The sequence below is a fragment of the Oncorhynchus kisutch genome, unplaced genomic scaffold (genome assembly GCF_002021735.2).
Source record: "Oncorhynchus kisutch isolate 150728-3 unplaced genomic scaffold, Okis_V2 scaffold3967, whole genome shotgun sequence".
NCBI lineage: Eukaryota > Metazoa > Chordata > Actinopteri > Salmoniformes > Salmonidae > Oncorhynchus > Oncorhynchus kisutch.
In genome coordinates this window covers 4713-29836 of record NW_022265912.1, presented here as the reverse complement: position 1 = coordinate 29836, position 25124 = coordinate 4713, and the positions used below count along the sequence as shown (strand labels likewise).

General features: G+C 44.9%; 1 protein-coding gene across 7 annotated transcripts in view; it reads left to right on the top strand.

Annotated features, from left to right (window-relative positions):
• Positions 1–24382, top strand: part of LOC116372541 (cell migration-inducing and hyaluronan-binding protein-like) — a 92590-nt gene extending 68208 nt beyond the window's left edge. For all 7 annotated transcript variants that reach the window (XM_031821376.1, XM_031821372.1, XM_031821371.1 and 4 more), the window contains 9 exons: positions 7553–7690; positions 8545–8683; positions 9292–9528; positions 15004–15183; positions 20746–20816; positions 21078–21173; positions 21419–21540; positions 22045–22192; positions 23887–24382. In XM_031821376.1, the coding sequence (XP_031677236.1) occupies positions 7553–7690; positions 8545–8683; positions 9292–9528; positions 15004–15183; positions 20746–20816; positions 21078–21173; positions 21419–21540; positions 22045–22192; positions 23887–24179 (1424 nt within the window). In that variant the 3' untranslated portion in view covers positions 24180–24382. The remainder of the gene's footprint in view (positions 1–7552; positions 7691–8544; positions 8684–9291; positions 9529–15003; positions 15184–20745; positions 20817–21077; positions 21174–21418; positions 21541–22044; positions 22193–23886) is intronic.
• The last annotated feature ends 742 nt before the right edge of the window (positions 24383–25124 follow it).

Here is a 25124-nt window from a genome sequence, read left to right as displayed (position 1 = left end):
TGGCCCTAGTAGAGGGTAGAGTTTTGTGTAGTGGAACATGGCCCTAGTAGAGGGTAGAGTTTTGTGTAATGGAACATGGCCCTGGTAGAGGGTAGAGTTTTCTGTAGTGGAACATGGCCCTGGTAGAGGGTAGAGTTTTCTGTAGTGGAACATGGCCCTAGTAGAGGGTAGAGTTTTGTGTAATGGAACATGGCCCTGGTAGAGGGTAGAGTTTTCTGTAGTGGAACATAGCCCTGATAGAGTTTCCTGTAGTGGAACATGGCCCTGGTAGAGGGTAGAGTTTCCTGTAGTGGAACATGGCCCTGGTAGAGGGTAGAGTTTTCTGTAGTGGAACATAGCCCTGATAGAGTTTCCTGTAGTGGAACATGGCCCTGGTAGAGGGTAGAGTTTCCTGTAGTGGAACATGGCCCTGGTAGAGGGTAGAGTTTTCTGTAGTGGAACATGGCCCTGTTAGAGGGTAGAGCTTTCTGTAGTGGAACATGGCCCTGGTAGAGGGTAGAGTTTCCTGTAGTGGAACATGGCCCTGGTAGAGGGTAGAGTTTTCTGTAGTGGAACATGGCCCTGTTAGAGGGTAGAGCTTTCTGTAGTGGAACATGGCCCTGGTAGAGGGTAGAGTTTTCTGCAGTGGAACATGGCCCTGGTAGAGGGTAGAGTTTTCTGTAGTGGATCATAGCCCTGATAGAGTTTCCTGTAGTGGAACATGGCCCTGGTAGAGTTTCCTGTAGTGGAACATAGTCCTGGTAGAGTTTTCTGTAGTGGAACATGGCCCTGGTAGAGGGTAGAGTTTTCTGTAGTGGAACATAGCCCTGATAGAGTTTCCTGTAGTGGAACATGGCCCTGGTGGAGGGTAGAGTTTCCTGTAGTGGAACATGGCCCTGGTAGAGGGTAGAGTTTTCTGTAGTGGAACATGGCCCTGGTAGAGGGTAGAGTTTTCTGTAGTGGAACATGGCTCTGGTAGAGGGTTGAGTTTTCTGTAGTGGAACATAGTCCTGACTAGCTGCAGAACAACAATTTGTAGGTATTTGACCTTTGTAGTTGAGTAGGATGGAGAGGGATGAAGGAGGATAAATGGATGGTGAGAGATGAATGGAGGAAGAGAAATGTACGGAGAGAGAGTATGGAGGGAGGCAGCGTAATAGAAGGAGAGGGTAGGGGGTAGAGGGAGAACGATGGAGGGGTGAAATGGAAGGAGAGAGAGAGAGAGGAGGGAGATGGAAAGAGCAAGGGAATGAGAGGGATGGGGAGGGTTTGAAAGAGAGGTAAGGAGAGGGAAAGTGGGAGCGGTATGGAGGGAGGGAGTGAGAAGGAGGAAGTAGGTCAGTCTGAGCGATTGAAGGTATAACTGTGTCTGCCACGTGTGAGGAAAGGAGAGTGGATCTCCCTCTCCACCTTCTCCCTCTGTGTCTAGGTGTGTGTGTGTCTGGGTGGGTGTGTGTGTTTGGGTGTGTGTGTGTTTGGGTGTGTGTGTGTCTGGGTGTGTGTGTTTGGGTGTGTGTGTCTGTGTGTTTGGGTGTGTGTGTGTGTCTGGGTGTGTGTGTCTGGGTGTGTGTGTGTGTCTGGGTGTGTGTGTGTGTGTGTGTGTGTCTGGGTGTGTGTGTGTGTCTGGGTCGGTGTGTGTGTGTGTTTGGGTGTGTGTGTCTGGGTCGGTGTGTGTGTGTTTGGGTGTGTGTGTGTGTCTGGGTGTGTGTGTCTGGGTCGGTGTGTGTGTGTGTTTGGGTGTGTGTGTGTCTGGGTGGGTGTGTGTGTCTGTGTGCGGCAGGGCAGCCTCTAAAGCCATGGCTAGACTCCAATGGCTCAGGTTTTCATAATAACGGACACATAACAAATATTTCTACATTTCCTTCCTTCTCTCTCTGTCAGTTAAATGTTAAATTCAATTCAAGGGTCTTTATTGGCATGGGAAACATTGCCAAAGCAATGTTTCTCTCTCTCTTTCTCTCTCACGCTCTCACGCTCTCACGCTCTCTCTTCCTTTCTCTCTCTGCTGTTTCCTACCATAGTGTTTTTGTTTTTGACAGTAAGCTACTCTGTATATTCACTAACATGATGGCCTAGCTTCGGTTGCCAGGTTGGCTTCCTCCGGTTGCCAGATTGGGTCATAATCCCACTTACCCTTTGAAGGGAAGAAAAGTAACATGAGCAGTAGGAGGGAGGCATGTGTTTATGCTGCTGTTTTTGTCAGTTGTAAACACACACACACACACACACACACACACACACACACACACACACACACACACACACACACACACACACACACACACACACACACACACACACACACACACACACACACACACACACACACACGACATCATGCCTTTCTGTGTCAGTGTGCTCTTAAAACACAGCATGAAGTTCCAACATAATGACAAAGACTTTAAACAGTGCTATTTTCAAACTTACTGTAAAAATAATATACATATTTATAATTAATGCATGATTTTGTATATTAACACCCTCTGATACCCACTGGTAGAGCCCAATGGAGTAAGATGAAGATCCCCCTTAGACACTGATCTAAGCTCAGTTTAGCATATTCCCCATAATGGTTAGGGTTAAGCTCCGTGGAGGAAAAGCTGATCCTAGATATCTGCCTAAGGGCAACTTCTTCAAAGCATCATCTCATCTGCCTTTCCATAGGGATTCACAGAATGAGAGCGAGTGGTTGAGGGCAGAAATAGACAATAGCTACAGTATGCTTTCTGGGATGTTGTTTTGTTGTTGTTTACAGTATGCTTTGTGGAATGTTGTTTTGTTGTTGTTTACAGTATGCTTTGTGGAATGTTGTTTTGTTGTTGTTTACAGTATGCTTTGTGGGATGTTGTTTTGTTGCTGTTTACAGTATGCTTTGCGGAATGTTGTTTACAGTATGCTTTGTGGAATGTTGTTTTGTTGTTGTTTACAGTATGCTTTGTGGGATGTTGTTTACAGTATGCTTTCTGGGATGTTGTTTTGTTGTTGTTTACAGTATGCTTTGTGGAATGTTGTTTTGTTGTTGTTTACAGTATGCTTTGTGGAATGTTGATTTGTTGTTGTTTACAGTATGCTTTGTGGGATGTTGTTTACAGTATGCTTTCTGGGATGTTGTTTTGTTGTTGTATACAGTATGCTTTGTGGAATGTTGTTTTGTTGTTGTTTACAGTATGCTTTGTGGGATGTTGTTTACAGTATTCTTTGTGGGGTGTTGTTTTGTTGTTTACAGTATGCTTTCTGGGATGTTGTTTTGTTGTTGTTTACAGTATGCTTTGTGGAATGTTGTTTTGTTGCTCTTTACAGTATGCTTTGTGGGATGTTTTGTTGCTGTTACAGTATGCTTTGTGGGGTGTTGTTTACAGTATGCTTTGTGGGATGTTGTTTTGTTGCTGTTTACAGTATGCTTTGTGGAATGTTGTTTTGTTGTTGTTTACAGTATGCTTTGTGGGATGTTGTTTACAGTATGCTTTCTGGGATGTTGTTTTGTTGTTGTTTACAGTATGCTTTGTGGAATGTTGTTTTGTTGCTCTTTACAGTATGCTTTGTGGGATGTTGTTTTGTTGCTGTTTACAGTATGCTTTGTGGGGTGTTGTTTACAGTATGTTTTGTTGGATGTTGTTTTGTTGCTGTTTACAGTATGCTTTGTGGGGTGTTGTTTACAGTATGCTTTGTGGGGTTTTGTTGTTGTTTACACTATGCTTTGTGGCGTGTTGTTTACAGTATGCTTTGTGGGGTGTTGTTTTGTTGTTGTTTACACTATGCTTTGTGGGGTGTTGTTGTTTACAGTATGCTTTGTGGGGTGTTGTTGTTTACAGTATGCACCACTCGGGAGCCCACTCTTGACTGAAACCGTCCTAATTGGAAATAAACTTAATTATGTTGTCATCCAGAGCCACATTTGTTTATTTTCCAAGCTATAACACACAATATTTTACAAGTGCTTTGTGTTTGGCCATGGAAAATCAAGTATCATTTTATCTTGATACTGGTATCGTGATAACCCTAACACACACACACACACACACACACACACACACACACACACACACACACACACACACACACACACACACACACACACACACACACACACACACACACACACACACACACAGAATTTACTATTGAAAACTTGCATCCAGTCCATTTGAAGGTCCTGGAGGTGTTGTTTCAGTTTCTAAATCATTCCTGGCTTTCAAAACCTCCTAAATATAAAGTCCTATGTTTGACCAGATTATTTATGTGGCTGTCCCTATGTGGCTCCGCTCAAAAGCAGTGCACTTGTGTATGTGGCTGTCTGTCTGTGTGTGTGTGTGTATGTGGCTGTCTTTGTGTGTGTGTGTATGTGGCTGTCGTGTGTATGTGGCTGTCTGTGTGTGTGTGTGTGTGTGTGTGTGTGTGTGGCTGTGTGGCTGTCTCTGTGTGTGTGTGTGTGTGGCTGTGTGTGTGTGTGTGTGTGTGTGTGTGTGTGTGCGTGTGTGTGTGTGTGTGTGTGTGTGTGTGTGTGTGTGTGTGTGTGTGTGGCTGTCTGTGTGTGTATGTGGCTGTCTGTGTGTGTGTGTGCGTATGTGTGTGGCTGTCTGTGTGTGTGTGTGTGTGTGTGTGTATGTGTCTGTCTGTCTGTGTGTGTGTGTGTCTGTGTGTGTGTGTGTCTGTCTGTCTGTCTGTCTGTCTGTCTGTCTGTCTGTCTGTCTGTCTGTCTGTGTGTGTGTGTGTGTGGCTGTCTGTGTGTCATTTGAGACAGAGTTCAGTCAGGGTACACTGTGGTTTTTGATGAAACAGTCTGAAAAGCGTTGAGGTCAGCGTTTCCACGTCCGCTGCCAGGCACGCCGAGACTTGGCCTCGCTTCCTTGGGAATTATATTATTATCCGTTCACTCTGAATGCTCAGGAAATACTCTGGTTAATGATGGGAGAGTTGTGGAGAGAGGACGTATGTGGGTATATGTTTGTTGTGTCAATGTGTATATGAATAATGTGTGATAAACCCAATCCATTTGAAGCTACATCTTTAGTCTCCTTAGCATAGGGAAGATCAAAACAATTCCTTTTAATTCCTTTTCTACCAATGTAATTTACCTGCTCATTTTACCAGCATTGCTCTGTGTAGACACAGGCCCTAGTCCCTTACATTCTAATTTACCTGCTCATTTTACCAGCATTGCTCTGTGTAGACACAGGCCCTAGTCCCTTACATTCTAATTTACCTGCTCATTTTACCAGCATTGCTCCATGTAGACACAGGCCCTAGTCCCTTACATTCTAATTTACCTGCTCATTTTACCAGCATTGCTCCGTGTAGACACAGGCCCTAGTCCCTTACATTCTAATTTACCTGCTCATTTTACCAGCATTGCTCCATGTAGACGCAGGCCCTAGTCCCTTACATTCTAATTTACCTGCTCATTTTACCAGCATTGCTCCATGTAGACACAGGCCCTAGTCCCTTACATTCTAATTTACCTGCTCATTTTACCAGCATTGCTCCGTGTAGACACAGGCCCTAGTCCCTTACATTCTAATTTACCTGCTCATTTTACCAGCATTGCTCCATGTAGACACTGGCCCTAGTCCCTTACATTCTAATTTACCTGCTCATTTTACCAGCATTGCTCCGTGTAGACACAGGCCCTAGTCCCTTACACTCTAATTTACCTGCTCATTTTACCAGCATTGCTCCATGTAGACGCAGGCCCTAGTCCCTTACATTCTAATTTGAATTAGAATTCAAATTTCTAATTACATTCTAATTTGAATTAGAATTCTAATTTCTAATTACATTCTAATTTGAATTAGAATTCTAATTTCTAATTACATTCTAATTTGAATTAGAATTCTAATTTCTAATTACATTATAATTTGAAGCGCTATGACGTCATACTTGTTTGATAATATTTCAATTTCTGGCATTACTTATCTCATATGTATTTACTGTATTCTATACTATTCTACTGTATCTTAGTCACTTAATAATGTTTACATATCTTTCATTACTCATCTCATATGTATATACTGTATTCTATACTATTCTACTGTATCTTAGTCCATGCCGCTCTGACATCGCTCGTCCATATGTATATATTCTAAATTCATTCCTACTTAGATGTGTGTGTATTGGGTACAGTATATGTTGTTTCACTGTTAGATATTACTGGTTAGACATTACTGCACTGTCGGGGCTAGAAACACAAGCATTTTGCTGCAACTGAATAACATCTGCTGAACACGTGTATGTGACCAATACAATTTGATTGATTTGGACGCTGTTGACAGTCGCAGCCTGTCTTCTTTCATTCACTCATATGCATTCTATTTTCAGCATGAGCAGGCTCGTTCACGAGCTTCTCATTTCATTTGAGCTTAAGTCATTCAAACAAGTTACCAAGTTGTTCGGACGAGATAATTCCAAGTGGCTACTTTTTTCTTGTTATTGTTTGCCTTGGGCTTCAGGGATTCTGTAACTTTGTGTTTTTGCCTGTGTTCATGTTTTATTTGAGTTTGTTTATGTGGCATACTGTGTGAATGTGTGTGTGCAGATGTCATTGCCCAGTGTAGTGCAACACCTGTTGCAGATCGCCAGACCACTGTCCTTCACATCATGATCACACAGAGAACAGAGGAAGTAGGAACTCTGAACCTATTGGTTGACCCCAGATACTTCCCTTTACACACTCGCTCTCTCGCTCTCTCGCACTCTCGCACTCTCGCACTCTCGCTCTCTCGCTCTCTCTCTCTCTCTCTCTCTCGCACTCTCTCTCTCTCTCTCTCTCGCACTCTCGCTCTCTTGCTCTCTCGAACTCTCACACTCTCGCTCTCTCGCACTCTCGCTCTCTCGCTCTCTCACACTCTCGCTCTCTCGCTCTCTCTCAATTTCAAAGGCTTTTTTGGCATGGGAAACATATGTTAACATTGCCAAAGCAAGTGAAGTACTGTAGATAATAAACAAAAGTGAAATAAACAATCAAAATTAACAGTAAACACTACAATCACAAAATTACAAAAGAATAAATATATTTCACAGACATTTCAAATGTCTCTCATTATCTCTGTCTCTCTTTGTCTCTCTTTTTCTTTCTCGATCTTTCTCTCTCCTCTATGTTCCTCTCTCTCTCTCTCTCTCTCTCTCTCTGAACTGTTCTTTCTCTCTCTCTGAACCTCCAGCATCCCCAGAGCTATACTACTAGCTGTCTAACCCATTGTTGCAATAACAGCTAGTTCTTTAGCCAACTCCTTGAGTCAGACACGACATGAGAATGACAAAGGATTTGGCTGAAGCCCAGACAGATCTAGTTTCAAGACCTAACTCTCAAACTGCTGTGTCGGATGGTTTCTCAGCTGGGTTCTTTCATGGAGAAAACCAGTTGATTGGAGCCTATTAATCAATCTGTATTAGCCCAGGGGAAAATCTGGTTGGCCGGCCCGTTTGGTGTCCGTCCAATCAATGGCATTGACTGATGAATGAATTATAGGATGTTGGCATAGTGTTTGTTGTTGGAAACTATGGGCCAGATCAGAACATCAGTGATCAGTGAGATCTGTGTGTGTCATGACGTTAACCCTATTGGTCTATCCAACAGTGTGTCCAGACAGGGAGCCCGGCCTGCAGCCATGGACCCCCGGCCACAGTGAAGCCCACCATGTTACCATTGGCTATGGCAGAAAGGTCATCCTCACCTCTTCAGCTACTGTCCACTCCATAGAGATCCTCAACGGAGGTACGTCTGTGTGTGTGTGTGTCTGCAATCATATTGTTAAACTGTCACCCAAATTTACTTTATCCATCAATTGTGTGTGTGTGACAGTCTTGCTTCCGTCCCAAACTGGGCTCAACCAGGGATTCTCTGCACACATCGACAACAGTCACCCTCAAAGCATTGTTACCTATCACTCCACAAAAGCCGCGGCCCTTGCAGAGCAAAGGAAACTACTACTTCAAGGTCTTAGAGCGAGTTACGTCACCAATTGAAATGCCCTGAGTGTACACCGCTAACTAGCTAGCCATTTCACATGGTTTACACTCTCCACAGCAACCAGTGATCTGAGTCAACATCATCAATGTAACAGTGTAGCCATTTCACACTGGTTACATGTGTATGTGTGAGTTAGGAACCTGATACTGTGTGTCCAGGTAACCACTAACTCACAGTCAAATCAAAGTCCCCATCTCTCATCCACTTCTCTACAGGACTACATAACCTCTGTCAGATGGACGTTATCGTGAAATGCAGCCCTCATAAAGGGTTATTGAGTTTCCCCCCCTGTGTCTGTGTGTGTGTCTGTGTCTGTGTCTGTCTGTGTCTGTGTCTGTGTCTGTGTCTGTGTCTGTGTCTGTATGTGTGTGTGTGTGTGTGTGTCTGTGTCTGTCTGTGTCTGTGTGTGTGTCTGTGTGTGTGTCTGTCTGTGTTTGTGTGAGCCACAGCTCAGTGCCATAAAAGGAAGGGAGATGTGATGTGTCAGGCCTCAGGGCATGAAATACCTGTCAGGAGATCTCACCAGTAAAGATCTCGCTCTCTCGCTCTCTCTCTCTCTCTCTCTCTCTCTCTCTCTCTCTCTCTATTGCTCTCTCTAGGAAAGTTAGTGATAGCAGACTCGTATCATCCCATCCTACTGCGTACCAAACACATTCTGATCGGCAACAGAGGACAGCTGCACATAGGAAGTCCTGACTGCCCGTATAAGGGCAACCTTACCATCTCCTTATTTGGAAGGTGGGTTTTGATCCCAGACCAGATCTCATAGCCTTCAGCCCAGCCCTCAACCTATTTGGTAGCCTCTAGACTCTATCCTCTTTCTCTTAGTCTCAAGCCTCTTTGTCATAGCTCATACCCTCTATCGTCTAGCCTCTATTCTCTTAGCCCTTATCTCCTAGCCCCTAGTCTCTATCTCCTCACTTCTATCTCTTAGCCTCTAGCCTGTATCTCATAGCCTCTGTCACCTAGCCCCTAGACTCTGTCTATTAGCCCATAGCCTCTATCTCCTAGCCTCTATCTCCTAGCCCCTCGCCTCTATCTATTAGCCCCTAGCCTCTATCTTCTCACCTCTATCTCCTAGCCCCTAGCCCCTATCTATTAGCCCCTAGCCTCTATCTCCTAGCCTCTACTCCTAGCCCCTAGCCTCTATCTATTAGCCCCTAGCCTCTATCTCCCCACCTCTATCTATTAGCCCCTAGTCTCTATCTCCTAGCCCCTAGACTCTATATCCTAGTCTTTAGTATTTATCTAGTATATTCTAGCCTATATCCCCTTATCCCCTATTGTGTAACCCTCTAGCCCATATTCTTTATTAATTGGTTGATCAATCATTGACTCTTCTCCAGGTCTGACGACACAGACACAGAGCACAGTTACTTTGGCCGTAAGTACATTGGTGTGGGGACAGGAGGGACACTGGAGATCCATGGGGAGAAGAAGCTATCGTGGACCTTCCTCAACAAGACCCTGCACCCAGGGGAGAGCGAGGACAACAGCTACCTGTTCGAGAGGGGCTGGGGCAACCGGGGGATCATAGTTCACGTCATCGACCCCAAGACTGGAGAAGTGCTCCACAATGATAGGTATTTTATATGTTGTCATGTTTTTATTTCACCTTTAGGCTTGCACAATTCTGGTCCATTTTTCAAAAGTTCCCAGGTTTTCCAGAAATGATGTCCTGCCTATTACCGTCTTATTCCAGAAATGATGGTTGGAAGGATGTCCTGCGTATTACCGTCTTATTCCAGAAATGATGTCCTGCCTATTACCGTCTTATTCCAGAAATGTTGGTTGGAAGGATGTCCTGCGTATTACCGTCCTATTCCAGAAATGATGGTTGGAAGGATGTCCTGCGTATTACCGTCTTATTCCAGAAATGATGTCCTGCCTATTACCGTCTTATTCCAGAAATGTTGGTTGGAAGGATGTCCTGCGTATTACCGTCCTATTCCAGAAATGATGGTTGGAAGGATGTCCTGCGTATTACCGTCTTATTCCAGAAATGATGGTTGGAAGGATGTCCTGCGTATTACCGTCTTATTCCAGAAATGATGGTTGGAAGGATGTCCTGCGTATTACCGTCTTATTCCAGAAATGATGTCCTGCCTATTACCGTCTTATTCCAGAAATGTTGGCTGGAAGGATGTCCTGCGTATTACCGTCTTATTCCAGAAATGTTGGCTGGAAGGATGTCCTGCGTATTACCGTCTTATTCCAGAAATGATGGTTGGAAGGATGTCCTGCGTATTACCGTCTTATTCCAGAAATGATGTCCTGCCTATTACCGTCTTATTCCAGAAATGTTGGTTGGAAGGATGTCCTGCGTATTACCGTCTTATTCCAGAAATGATGGTTGGAAGGATGTCCTGCTTATTACCGTCTTATTCCAGAAATGATGGTTGGAAGGATGTCCTGCGTATTACCGTCTTATTCCAGAAATGATGTCCTGCCTATTACCGTCTTATTCCAGAAATGTTGGCTGGAAGGATGTCCTGCGTATTACCGTCTTATTCCAGAAATGATGGTTGGAAGGATGTCCTGCGTATTACCGTCTTATTCCAGAAATGATGTCCTGCCTATTACCGTCTTATTCCAGAAATGATGGTTGGAAGGATGTCCTGGGTATTACCGTCTTATTCCAGAAATGATGTCCTGCCTATTACCGTCTTATTCCAGAAATGTTGGTTGGAAGGATGTCCTGCGTATTACCGTCTTATTCCAGAAATGATGTCCTGCCTATTACGTCTTATTCCAGAAATGTTGGCTGGAAAGATGTCCTGCCTATTACCGTCTTATTCCAGAAATGATGGTTGGAAGGATGTCCTGGGTATTACCGTCTTATTCCAGAAATGATGTCCTGCCTATTACCGTCTTATTCCAGAAATGTTGGTTGGAAGGATGTCCTGCGTATTACCGTCTTATTCCAGAAATTATGCCCTGCCTATTACGTCTTATTCCAGAAATGTTGGCTGGAAAGATGTCCTGCCTATTACCGTCTTATTCCAGAAATGTTGGTTGGAAGGATGTCCTGCGTATTACCGTCTTATTCCAGAAATGTTGGTTGGAAGGATGTCCTGCGTATTACCGTCTTATTCCAGAAATGTTGGTTGGAAGGATGTCCTGCGTGTTACCGTCTTATTCCAGAAATGTTGGTTGGAAGGATGTCCTGCGTGTTACCGTCTTATTCCAGAAATGTTGGTTGGAAGGATGTCCTGCGTGTTACTGTCTTATTCCAGAAATGTTGGCTGGAAGGATGTTCTGCGTGTTACCGTCTTATTCCAGAAATGATGGTTGGAAGGATGTCCTGCGTATTACCGTCTTATTCCAGAAATGATGTCCTGCCTATTACCGTCTTATTCCAGAAATGTTGGTTGGAAGGGTGCTCTGCGTGTTACCGTCTTATTCCAGAAATGATGTCCTGCCTATTACCGTCTTATTCCAGAAATGTTGGTTGGAAGGATGTCCTGCGTATTACCGTCTTATTCCAGAAATGTTGGTTGGAAGGATGTCCTGCGTCTTATCGTCTTATTCCAGAAATGTTGGTTCGAAGGATGTCCTGCGTATTACCGTCTTATTCCAGAAATCTTCCAACTGGGATTTCTGGAAAACCTGCGGACTTCTGGAAAGTTACTGGGGACTTCTAGAAAGTTACTGGGGACTTCTGGAAAGTTACTGGGGACTTCTTCTGGAAAGTTACTGGGGACTTCTGGAAAACCTGGGAACTTCTGGAAAGTTACTGGAATTTTGTAACCCTTTCACCTTTACTGTTTTTTTTAACATCTAAACTCTATTTAACTTTGTTAAATAGTAGCAACATTAGCCTGCTAACAATCACTGAAAATAAATGACTTCAACACCCCTGTTGTAACAGAACAGTTGTGACAAGCAAACATGTTTTAAAAAAACAACACTGGAGGAATTGGTTTTCTCTTTAAATCTGGAATCGTTCATAGTGAAACTGCCTTGTCTGTTTGGAATATTACAACAAAGAAGTTACTGCAGACAACACTCTGACATCATGGCAGGGGGAAGTGAACAGCACAATATGTACTGCTGTGTTTAGTTTTGACCACTCTGCTCAACACACCTCACCTCCGATTAGTCCACTAAAATCATTTTAACAAAAGTGCTGGGGCGGACAGCGGACACCGAAATGCGGAGCTGTTTCCCCTAATGCAGATTCTATCTTTAAGTCATGACAGATATTGTTATTATCAGAACTCAGGATAAGATGCAGACAGCTAGAATCACAGATTTAGTTTATTGACCCAAACAGGGGGCAGATAGAAGACTGGTCAAGGGCAGGCAGAGGTCTGTAATCCAGGGCAGAGTCAGGCAGGTACAGAACAGCAAGCAGGCTCAGGGTCAGGGCAGGCAGAGGTTCGTAATCGGGTCAGAGTCAGGCAGGTACAGAACGGCAGGCAGGCTCGGTCTGGGCAGGCAGAGGTCTGTAATCCAGGGCAGAGTCAATAAGGTACAGAACAGCAAGCAGGCTCGGGGTCAGGGCAGGCAGAGTTCTGTAATCCAGGGCAGAGTCAATAAGGTACAGAACGGCAGGCAGGCTAGGGGTCAGGGCAGGCAGAGGTTCGTAATCGGGTCAGAGTCAGGCAGGTACATAACGGCAGGCAGGCTCGGGGTCAGGGCAGGCAGAGGTCTGTAATCCAGGGCAGAGTCAATAAGGTACAGAACAGCAAGCAGGCTCGGGGTCAGGGCAGGCAGAGGTCTGTAATCCAGGGCAGAGTCAATAAGGTACAGAACGGCAGGCAGGCTAGGGGTCAGGGCAGGCAGAGGTTCGTAATCGGGTCAGAGTCAGGCAGGTACAGAACGGCAGGCAGGCTCGGGGTCAGGGCAGGCAGAGGTCTGTAATCCAGGGCAGAGTCAATAAGGTACAGAACAGCAAGCAGGCTCGGGGTCAGGGCAGGCAGAGTTCTGTAATCCAGGGCAGAGTCAGGCAGGTACAGAACGGCAGGCAGGCTCGGGGTCAGGGCAGGCAGAGGTCTGTAATCCAGGGCAGAGTCAATAAGGTACAGAACAGCAAGCAGGCTCGGGGTCAGGGCAGGCAGAGGTTCATAATCAGGTCAGAGTCAGGCAGGTACAGAACAGCAGGCAGGCTCGGGGTCAGGGCAGGCAGAGGTTCGTAATCAGGTCAGAGTCAGGCAGGTACAGAACAGCAGGCAGGCTCGGGGTCAGGGCAGGCAGAGGTTCGTAATCAGGTCAGAGTCAGGCAGGTATAGAACGGCAGGCAGGCTCGGGGTCAGGGCAGGCAGAGGTTCGTAATCAGGTCAGAGTCAGGCAGGTATAGAACGGCAGGCATGCTCGGGGTCAGGGCAGGCAGAGGTTCGTAATCAGGTCAGAGTCAGGCAGGTATAGAACGGCAGGCAGGCTCGGGGTCAGGGCAGGCAGAGGTTCGTAATCAGGTCAGAGTCAGGCAGGTATAGAACGGCAGGCAGGCTCGGGGTCCGGGCAGGCAGAGGTTCGTAATCGGGTCAGAGTCAGGCAGGTACAGAACGGCAGGCAGGCTCGGGGTCAGGGCAGGCAGAATGGTCAGAACCGGGGAATCTAGGAAACAGAAACTTGAGAAAGCAGGAAGATGAAAAAACATGCTTTTAAGACCTGACAAGACAAGACGAACTGGCAACAGACAAACAGAGAATGGCGAAGATAGATGACACCTAGAGGGGGTTGAGACAAGCACAAAGACAGGTAAAACAGATCAGGGTGTGACAGTTATAATATGACACTAGAAAGGAGGGAGAATAGCAAACACACTCCTGTTGGTATTAACTATCTAATACATTTATAATGTTCTCCCTATCCCATCGTTCAACATCTCTGACTGAATAAAGAATGTCAGAAAACATTTCATATGTACTGTAGTTAGAAAACATTTCATATGTACTGTAGTTAGAAAAACATTTCATATGTACTGTAGTTAGAAAAACATTTCATATGTACTGTAGTTAGAAAAACATTTCATATGTACTGTAGTTAGAAAAACATTTCATATGTACTGTAGTTAGAAAAACATTTCATATGTACTGTAGTTAGAAAAACATTTCATATGTACTGTAGTTAGAAAAACATTTCATATGTACTGTAGTTAGAAAAACATTTCATATGTACTGTAGTTAGAAAAACATTTCATATGTACTGTAGTTAGAAAAACATTTCATATGTACTGTAGTTAGAAAAACATTTCATATGTACTGTAGTTAGAAAAACATTTCATATGTACTGTAGTTAGAAAAACATTTCATATGTACTGTAGTTAGAAAAACATTTCATATGTACTGTAGTTAGAAAAACATTTCATATGTACTGTAGTTAGAAAAACATTTCATATGTACTGTAGTTAGAAAAACATTTCATATGTACTGTAGTTAGAAAAACATTTCATATGTACTGTAGTTAGAAAAACATTTCATATGTACTGTAGTTAGAATAACATTTCATATGTACTGTAGTTAGAAAAACATTTCATATGTACTGTAGTTAGAAAAACATTTCATATGCCGTCAGATTACTGGTAAACAATCATTAAAAAGCAATTAAACAAAACAAACTTCCAAGAGAAGGCAAGTCTTGAGTATTGCATCAGGAGAAATTAAAACCCCATTTGACAAATGCATTTACTATTGGTTTGATATCAATTACCATTGACCTCAATTTCCTCACACAGCCAAATTGAGACCTCACCCTCAAGATCTTACAGTATGCTCCCATGGGACTGTATTGGGGCTGTGTGCAATTCATTCAGATGAAGACGTTTGTTGGAGTGATTGAAGGTCTTTTTTCGTGCTCTGTTATGTAGCTATGATATAGGTCAGTGTTTCACATCTCCACTCCACTCCACTGTACTGTGCCAACAGTACATATTTATGTTGTGGACCCGGACAAGCACACCTGATGCTACTTGTCAACTAATCATCAAGCCCTTGACAAGTTGAATCGGGTGTTTTTGTCCGACACAACACAAATGTGTGCCATTCGGGGTACCGGAATTGGGAAACACTGATATAGACTAACCATTCACCTCCCCCTCCCACTCCACTACCCAGGTTTGACACATACCGCAGTAAAGAAGAGAGTCGTCGCCTGGCCCAGTATGTAGATGTGGTAGACAATGGGATGATTCTGGCCATGGTGGTCAACGACGAGGGGTCTAACAACCTGGAGGACTCGGCCAGGAAGATCCTCACCAAGCTGGGGAGTAAAGACTTCCACCACCTGGGCTTCCGGTAGGTTCCTTGACCCCTGTCCTCCACCCAGGGAATTTTGAAACCTATATTATATTATACATGTATATCATTATGAGGATTATAATTAGTATTAGGTCATTTTTTTGGAAGACTCTTACTAAGCTGGGCAGCAGACACTCCTTGACCCCTGACCTCTAACCCAGGGGTTTCCCAAAATCCTTTTATGCATTGTGATCCATCTGTAGCCAACCATTTCTGCAGCTGCTTGGTCTGAACCAACTGTCTTTGGGGCAACTGCCAGGGCTGGAAGGAACTTGAAATCAAAGGCCATGGACAGATGGAATGTTAGAGTACTCTGTTCTGCTGGTAATTGTTTAGAATAGATACTAAGTGGTATGCTAAATGGTAAATCACTTTCTGTAGCTTTACCATTGAATGTCTTATTTCTAATCTATAGCTACAGCCGAGGGTTAAGACACCTTGAAGCCACCAATTGGCCCTGACTTGGTGTGTTGTGAGTTGAGTCCTGAGCCACAGGAGAAATACATTTCTTTAATCCTTTCTCTGTGGTTTCCCTGGGGTAGTGGGTGCAGAGCATGATAGTGCTAGCGTAGCCACCTTGCTTAGCATTAGTGGATTATTCCTTCTCTCCTTGCCTGGATGGCTCAACCTCCCTCTCACCCCTCTCTCTACCTCTACTTCCACCTCTCCCAACCTCTCTCTCTACCCCCCCCTCCCCCTCTCTACCTCTCTCTACCTCCCTATCTCTCACTACCTCTTTCCACATCTCTTTACCTCTCTCCACCTCCCTCTACCCCTCTCTACCTTTCCCTCTATCTTTCTATCCCTCCACACCCGAATGGATATGCTCCGCTAGAGTATGATAGCACGAGAGTAGCCACCTAGCATAACCACCTAGCGTAGCCACCCAGCGTACCGACCTAGCATAGCCTCCTAGCGTAGCGCTAGCAGATGATCCTCTCCTGACCTTTGTCAGGCAGTGCTGTGCTGGCTGACCTAGCATAGCCTCCTAGCGTAGCGCTAGCAGATGACTCCTCTCCTGACCTGTTTGTCAGGCAGTGTTGTGCTGGCTGACCTATCATAGCCTCCTAGCGTAGCGCTAGCAGATGACTCCTCTCCTAACCTGTTTGTCAGGCAGTGCTGCGCAGGCTGACCTAGCATAGCGATGTAGCATAGCATAACATCACACTCTGATTTATAGGCTGCTGACAGCCTCTTATTCTCCCTCTTACTTTCTCTCCCTCTCCCTCGTCTAGCCACCAGTGTCTCTTTATCTCTCCTGGCACAGGACTGCTTAGCGAAAGCAGGGTGGAGAAGAATAAATAAAAGGAAAAAACATATGCTAGCAAGTCTCTCTCTCTCTCTCTTTCGCTCTCTCTCTCTCTCTCTTTCTCTCACTCACTCACTCTCTCTCTCTCTCTCTCTCTCTCTCTCTCTCTCTCTCTCTCTCTCTCTCTCTCTCTCTCTCTTTCTCTCTTTCTCTCGCTTTCTCTCTCTCTCTTTCTCTCTTTCTCTCGCTCACCTCACTCTCTCTCTCTCTCTCTCTCTCTCTCTCTCTCTCTCTCTTTCTCTCGCTTTCTCTCTCCCTCTTTCTCTCTTTCTCTCTTTCTCTCGCTCACTCTCTCTCTCTCTCTCTCTCTCCTCTGCTCTCTCTCTCTCTCTCTCTCTCTCTCTCTCTCTCTCTTTCTCTCGCTCACTCACTCTCTCTCACTCTCTCTCTCTCTCTCTCTCTCTCTTCTCTCTCTCTCTCTTTCTCTCGCTTTCTCTCTCTCTCTTTCTCTCTTTCTCTCGCTCACTCACTCTCTCTCGCTCTCTCTCTCTCTCTCTCTCTCTCTCTCTCTCTCTCTCTCTCTCTCTTTCTCTCTTTCTCTCGCTCGCTCTCTCTCTCTCTCTCTCTCTCTTCTCTCTTTCTCTCGCTCTCTCTCTCTCGCTCTCTCTCTCTCTCTCTCTCTCTCTCTCTCTCTCTCTCAATGTATTAAAGTATCTCAGGAATGCATGGAAAATTGAAAGTAAATTTAGCTATGATAAGAAAACCTAATACAGCTGGATTCAGGCCTTGGAGGAAAAAAAACTCTTAAACTGAGGGTTAGTGAGTAGCATTTAAGTGAGCTAATCGTATATTCAGACTTATTGCATTCCTTCCATACAGTAGAACTTAACTCAACCACCAGTATGTTGGAATGTCCGACAATGGCTGTCAGAATGGGGTTAGAAGAATCAGTGTGTGTCCGTACGTGCGTACGTCAGGAGGGTTTACCATGGCTTAGAGCAGGTGTGTCAAACACACCAAACACACCAATCCATCCTGCGGGTGGTTTAGGGAAATAACCTTAATCAACAATGAAATTACAAAAATAAATTCAAAATGTGTAGAAATGACCTACATCTATTGTCTCTTCACAACTTAATATCAGTCATATATAGTCTCTTCACTCTGTCCAGTTTGATAACAGTCATCTATAGTCTCTTCACTCTGTCCAGCTTGATAATAGTCATATATAGTCTCTTCACTCTGTCCAGCTTGCGAACAGTCATCTATAGTCTCTTCACTCTGTCCAGCTTGATAACAGTCATCTATAGTCTCTTCACTCTGTCCAGCTTGATAAGTTATCTATCGTCTCTTCACTCTGACCAGCTTGATAAGTCATCTATCGTCTCTTCACTCTGACCAGATTGATAAGTCATCTATAGTCTCTTCACTCTGACCAGCTTGATAAGTCATCTATAGTCTCTTCACTCTGACCAGCTTGATAAGTCATCTATAGTCTCTTCACTCTGTCCAGGTTGATAACAGTCATCTCGTCTCTTCGCTCTGTCTAGTTTGATAAGTCATCTATAGTCTCTTCACTCTGTCCAGCTTGATAACAGTCATCTATAGTCTCTTCACTCTGTCCAGCTAGATTACAGTCATTTATAGTCTCTTCAGTCTGTCCAGGTTGATAACAGTCATCTCGTCTCTTCACTCTGTCCAGCTTGATAACAGTCATCTATAGTCTCTTCACTCTGTCCAGCTTGTTAACAGTCATCTGTAGTCTCTTCACTCTGTCCAGCTTGATAAGTAATATATAGGCTCTTCACTCTGTCCAGCTTGATAAGTCATGTATAGTTTCTTCACTCTGTCCAGCTTGATAAGTAATATATAGGCTCTTCACTCTGTCCAGCTTGATAACAGTCATCTATAGTCTCTTCACTCTGTCCAGCTTGATAACAGTCATCTATAGTCTCTACACTCTGTCCAGCTTGCTAACAGTCATCCATAGTCTCTTCACTCTGTCCAGCTTGATAACAGTCGTCTATAGTCTCTTCACTCTGTCCATATTGATAATAGTCAACTCGTTTCTTCATTCTGTCCAGCTTGATAACAGTCATCTATAGTCTCTTCACTCTGTCCAGCTTGATAACAGTCATCTATAGTCTCTACACTCTGTCCAGCTTGATAACAGTAATCTATAGTCTCTTCACTCTGTCCATATTGATAATAGTCAACTCGTTTCTTCACTCTGTCCAGCTTGATAAGTCATCTATAGTCTCTTCACTCTGTCCAGCTTGATAATAGTCATCTATAGTCTCTTCACTCTGACCAGCTTGATTAGTCATTTATAGTCTCTTCACTCTGTCCAGGTGATAACAGTCATCTCGTCTCTTCGCTCTGTCTAGTTTGATAAGTCATCTATAGTCTCTTCACTCTGTCCAGCTTGTTAACAGTCATTTATAGTCTCTTCACTCTGTCCAGCTTGTTAACAGTCATCTATATAGTCTCTTCACTCTGTCCAGTTTGATAACAGTCATCCAAATGAAAGCTGGACAGTCAGGGAACATAAAACAATTCCAAATCAATGGATAGAGGACTTTTTTTTGCACATTCTGATGGTGAGGAAATATAATGCATTTGAAGACTGAATACAGCAAGGCAACATGAGTTTAATACCACAGAGAATGGGAAGCTTGGCAGCAACGCCAGTGCAGTAACCCTGTTAGTGTCCAAATGATAAAAGTGTGTGTGTGTGTGTCAGTGCGTGTGTGTGTGTCAGTGTGTGTTTGTGTGTTTGTCTACTGTTGTTGAGTAAGTCACAGCTAATTTTCTCCAACATCCAGAGAACCAAAGTTTACAAGTATCCCACAGAAACATCTCCACACCACGTCCTCAGATGAGAAGAGAGAGAGAAAGACCGATGAAGGAGGAGAATGTACTTAGTCTCTTGTCGCCTATCCTTCCTGACACTTGTGCCAAACAGTGTTAAAGCAGAATAAGGAATGTATTATTTGCGGGTGTGCCAGAGAACATTTTAATAAGGCAATCATTTTGGCAACAAGAAGATCTCAGCAATCCATCCTCCATGAATGCAATTGACATATGTTTACCAAAGTCACAGTGGTATTTTTGAGTGGGGGATGGTGTGTGTGTGTGTGTTGCCCTTACATGTCATGAAAGCCAATTGTTGTTGATATAATGTCTTATTTTAGACACCTTTAGAGATATATCTGGCATGCTGATCTATATAAAACGTCACATCATTTTGCTTGTCTCCGGTAACGTTGCTGTTAAATGAGAACATGATGGCTAGCTAGTGTAAAGGACGTCACGCTGCTTGATTAGCGAGTTCTTCCTCCTGATTCGGCCCATACCTGGTGCAAACTCGGGACCTCTTCAGGCTAAGGAATAAGTTTCACGCATCCCCATGTCCTACACATGCATTATAGGTAGCAAAGCTACAAGACAGCAAAATGGAAACTGCTCACTACTGATGTCCCCCAAGGCTCGGTGGTAGGCCCTCTCGTCTTCTCTCTATTCACCAAGTCACTCAGTTTGTTTCAGTGGCTGGGAACTGCTCACTACTTATGTCCCCCAAGGCTCGGTGGTTGGCCCTCTCCTCTTCTCTCTGTACACCAAGTCACTCAGTTTGTTTCAGTGGCTGGGAACGGACTCCTTTTCCTTTTTTCTAAATGACCAGCTAGAACGTTGACGATGACTTTTGTTCTAATGTCAGTTCTCTGACTGTTCCTGGTGGAATCCTAATGCATAATGTAGATGGAATGTCCTGGTGTGAATATCACACAGACTCTCAGACACCTAGCACGCCACACGCACACACAAACACACACACACACACACACACACATCTCTCCCCTGACACTCGTGTCACTGTGTCCTCACAAGAGTGAGGCATGATGGGATTGCTACTGTAATTACCCATCCTGCCTCTGGGTTTTTCCGACAGCCCGTCACTCCTTATGTCAACATCATTACCAGGGCTAGCTGGAAGTGTGTGTGTGTGTGTGTGTGTGTGTGTGTGTGTGTGTGTGTGTGTGTGTGTGTGTGTGTGTGTGTGTGTGTGTGTGTGTGTGTGTGTGTGTGTGTGTGTGTGTGTGTGTGTGTGTGTGTGTGTGTGTGTGTGCGTGCGTGTGCGCATGTGTGTCTAATGTCAATATCTCTCTCCCCTCTCCTCCATATTTTTCTTTACTTTCCATCTATCCTTGTCCTCTTGCATCCTCACACTTTCAATCTCCCTATTTCTTCCCCCCCTGTCCACTTTCTGTCTCTCCACCTCTTCTCTCCCTCCTCCATCCATCTCTCCTCAGTCATCCCTGGAGTTTCATTGTGTTGAAAGGCAACGCGTCCTCTGCAGTGGAGGATCATGCTATCTATCAAGGTGAACCTCTCTCTCATCTCTCTCTCCTTTCTCTACCCTCTTCTCTCCTTATCTTTCCCTCAACCTCTCCCTCACAATATCTCTTTCTCTCCCTTTCACCCACCTCCCTCTCTCCCTTCACTTCTCTCAATCTCTTACTTTCTAGAGTATCTCTCCCCTTTCTCTCTCTCTCTCTCTCTCTCTTATTTTCTAGAATATATCTCCCCTCTCTCTCTCTCTTACTTTCTTTGTGTGTGTGTGTGTGTGTGTGTGTGAGAACAGGGACCAAAGCCTCCTCGGAGGCTCGTAGTTCACGCATGTTCCAGTCAGAATACGGAGAGCACTTCACCATCACCACCTCCAGCCAATGGGTGCAAGGTAACACACACACACACACTTCTGACTGGCCGTCGGGGGCATGTCATCACTGTTTGAAAGCCTTTGATTTAAATTCAGCTCAACAGAGAGGGGGGGGGGAATTCCATGCTGTGAATTCTAGCTCCATGCACACACACACACACACACACACACACACACACACACACACATTCATGCACACACACACATCAACATCTTGGCAACAGTGTGTAGGAATCCCATTGAAATGAGTGTGTGTGTCACAGAGGCAGAGTGGACTGAGTGGTTTGACAGAGATGATGAGAGAGGATCAGGAGACTGGGAGAAGCTGTCTGACCTCCACAAGGCTTACCCTGACCGCCTCTGTAGCACCCCCATAGATATACAGGTAAAACACACACACACACACAAAGACACACACACACACACACACACACACATACACACACCTGAACAGCTGGTGCCTATAGCTCTGTAGCAGCCAAATAACTTTGGAACAATAATGTGCCAAAAGAAGTAAAAGCTTAGCTTGATCTATTTCCATTTTTATTGCCTGTTATTATGATGAGGCCACAGCAGCCAGCACTGTGTGTGTGTTCACAGATACTACATTCACTCTGCCACCATGTACGGCAGAAGCTGTTTGGTATCCACAGTGAAGACTAAACACACACACGCACACACTGTCAGTCACTTTCTGTCTGTCATACCCACACAGTCTACTGTGACAGGAAAAAGCTCACTTCTTTCTCCTCAGTGTTTTAAACAGACATTATTTTACCATAAACAAACTGCCGTCTTGGCTTGTTGTTTGGATGGCTTCTGTTAAGCACTGCTGTGACAAATGTCATTATTCTTTTCCCTCTACCTCTTCCTTCTCTCTCTCTTCCAGGCTGAGTCCCATGATGGTGTGCCATCGAACGAGACAGGAGATGTCATCTATAAGTCTGACAGGGACTACGGCTTCGTCTGTCTCAACAAGGACCAGAGCCACGGCCTCTGTCACAACTACCGAGTACGCTTCCTCTGCGGTAAACTAGGTACGGCCACCGGTCTGTAGTTGGGTGCCCGTGTGCATCTGTATGTGTGTGTGTCCACATGCATGTGTTTATGTGTGTGCCAAGTAAGTTATGAACAAATTATTGTTCACACACAGACAGAAAGAGAGAATTCACTTGAATATATTTAATATATTTATATATTATCTACCTCACTAACACATGTTTCCCATGCCAATAAAGCCCTTGAATTAGAGAGAGAGAGAGAGAGAGAGAGACAGAGACAGAGAGATCTGACACCGTTATATTCATCCATGATCCTCCTACACATCGGCACAGACACAGGACATACTGTACAGCACATGATCCTCCTAGACGTCAGCACAGACACAGGACATACTGTACAGCACATGATCCTCCTAGACGTCAGCACAGACACAGGACATACTGTACAGCACATGATCCTCCTAGACGTCAGCACAGACACAGGACATACTGTACAGCACACGATCCTCCTAGACGTCAGCACAGACACAGGACATACTGTACAGCACATGATCCTCCTAGACGTCAGCACAGACACAGGACATACTGTACAGCACATGATCCTCCTAGACGTCAGCACAGACACAGGACATACTGTACAGCACATGATCCTCCTAGACGTCAGCACAGACACAGGACATACTGTACAGCACATGATCCTCCTAGACGTCAGCACAGACACAGGACATACTGTACAGCACATGATCCTCCTAGACGTCAGCACAGACACAGGACATACTGTACAGCACATGATCCTCCTGGACGTCAGCACAGACACAGGACATACTGTACAGCATATGATCCTCCTAGACGTCAGCACAGACACAGGACATACTGTACAGCACATGATCCTCCTAGACGTCAGCACAGACACAGGACATACTGTACAGCACATGATCCTCCTAGACGTCAGCACAGACACAGGACATACTGTACAGCACATGATCCTCCTAGACGTCAGCACAGACACAGGACATACTGTACAGCACATGATCCTCCTAGACGTCAGCACAGACACAGGACATACTGTACAGCACATGATCCTCCTAGACGTCAGCACAGACACAGGACATACTGTACAGCACATGATCCTCCTAGACGTCAGCACAGACACAGGACATACTGTACAGCACATGATCCTCCTAGACGTCAGCACAGACACAGGACATACTGTACAGCACATGATCCTCCTAGACGTCAGCACAGACACAGGACATACTGTACAGCACATGATCCTCCTAGACGTCAGCACAGACACAGGACATACTGTACAGCACATGATCCTCCTAGACGTCAGCACAGACACAGGACATACTGTACAGCACATGATCCTCCTAGACGTCAGCACAGACACAGGACATACTGTACAGCACATGATCCTCCTAGACGTCAGCACAGACACAGGACATACTGTACAGCACATGATCCTCCTAGACGTCAGCACAGACACAGGACATACTGTACAGCACATGCATTATGAATAACACACACATTCAGCAGGAGAGTTATGGCTCCTCTTCATTGGAGTTTATTCAGTTAACCTGACAGCCCAGCTGCTCCAACTGGTTTATGGGATGGGTGCGTGCGTATGGGTGTGTTTGTGTGTTTGTGCTTGTTAGTGTGTGTGTGTGTGTGTGTGTCAGTGCATTTGATATAACCAAATTGATTGACGTATTTCTCTGTCCCTCCAGTGCGTCCCCAGGCCTCCATCTCTATAGAGCATCTGTCCAACAGCACTGTCCTGGAGTTAGCTGAGCCAGCTGAAGGCTGGGGCCCAGGAGACAGACTGGTGCTGGCCAGTACTGACTACTCTATGCACCAGGCTGAGGAGTTCACCATACTACCCTGCCCTGCCTGTGGGCCCACACAGGTTAAAGTCCAAGGTGAGTGTGTGTGGGGTGGATGGTGGAGGGTGTGTACGTGTGTGTGTACGTGTGTGTACTTGCGTTGGTGTGTGTGTGTGTGCAAGGTGATGCTGCTGTAATGTCTGTACTTTGCATCAGCAAGTTAAGTCTCCTTGTGAAACATATAAGTCTAAGGTTGACCGACCTTAGACTGTTGCAATAGCAACCGAGTCAAAAGTCATAGACCTTAGACTATAGGACAACTACTAAGGCGGAAACAAGGATTCCATTTCATAACTTTCACCAATCTAGACTGTGTGTGTATCTTTATTGGGTTCCCCATTAGCTGTTGAAGAAGCAGCAGCTATTCTTCCTGGGGTCCACACAAAACATAGAACATGACTTGGAGTTTATTCAGTTAACCTGACAGCCCAGCTGCTCCAACTGATTTATGGGATATGTGTGTGTGTGTGTGTAAGCACCTTCAACCTTGCTGCCACAGCCTTGGCATGGATGGATTGATGTGTTGAATGATGGACAGAGAGACAGGGTATGTGTCCAAAATGCCACCCTATTTACTTATATAGTGCACTACTTTAGACTATATAGTGCACTATATAGGGAGAATACAGGCCTGAGAATTAAGCATAGGTAATGTTTGTATGCCCCAGATTTCTGCTTCCCAGCGCAGAAGCTTGAGCTACTAAATGACAATGGTTGAATGACAGTGGTTTTGGAACACACTGCTCATTGGAACGGACAGAGAGAAGATTGTTTATGTGCTGAAAATAGCTGTTGGAGAGATTCTTGTGAATGCATAAGTGGAAGTTGTATAATAGTGAGTTGTATGTGTGTGTGTGTGTGTGTGTGTGTGTGTGTGTGTGTGTGTGTGGTGTGTGTGTGTGTGTGTGTGTGTGTGTGTGTGTGTGTGTGTGTGTGTGTGTGTGTGTGTGTGGTGTGTGTGTGTGTGTGTGTGTGTGTGTGTGTGTGTGTGTGTGTGTGTGTGTGTGTGTGTGTGTGTGTGTGTGTTTCATTCTACCATGTGTTTTACATTTCTCACCCTCATACTCACAATAACAAGGTTA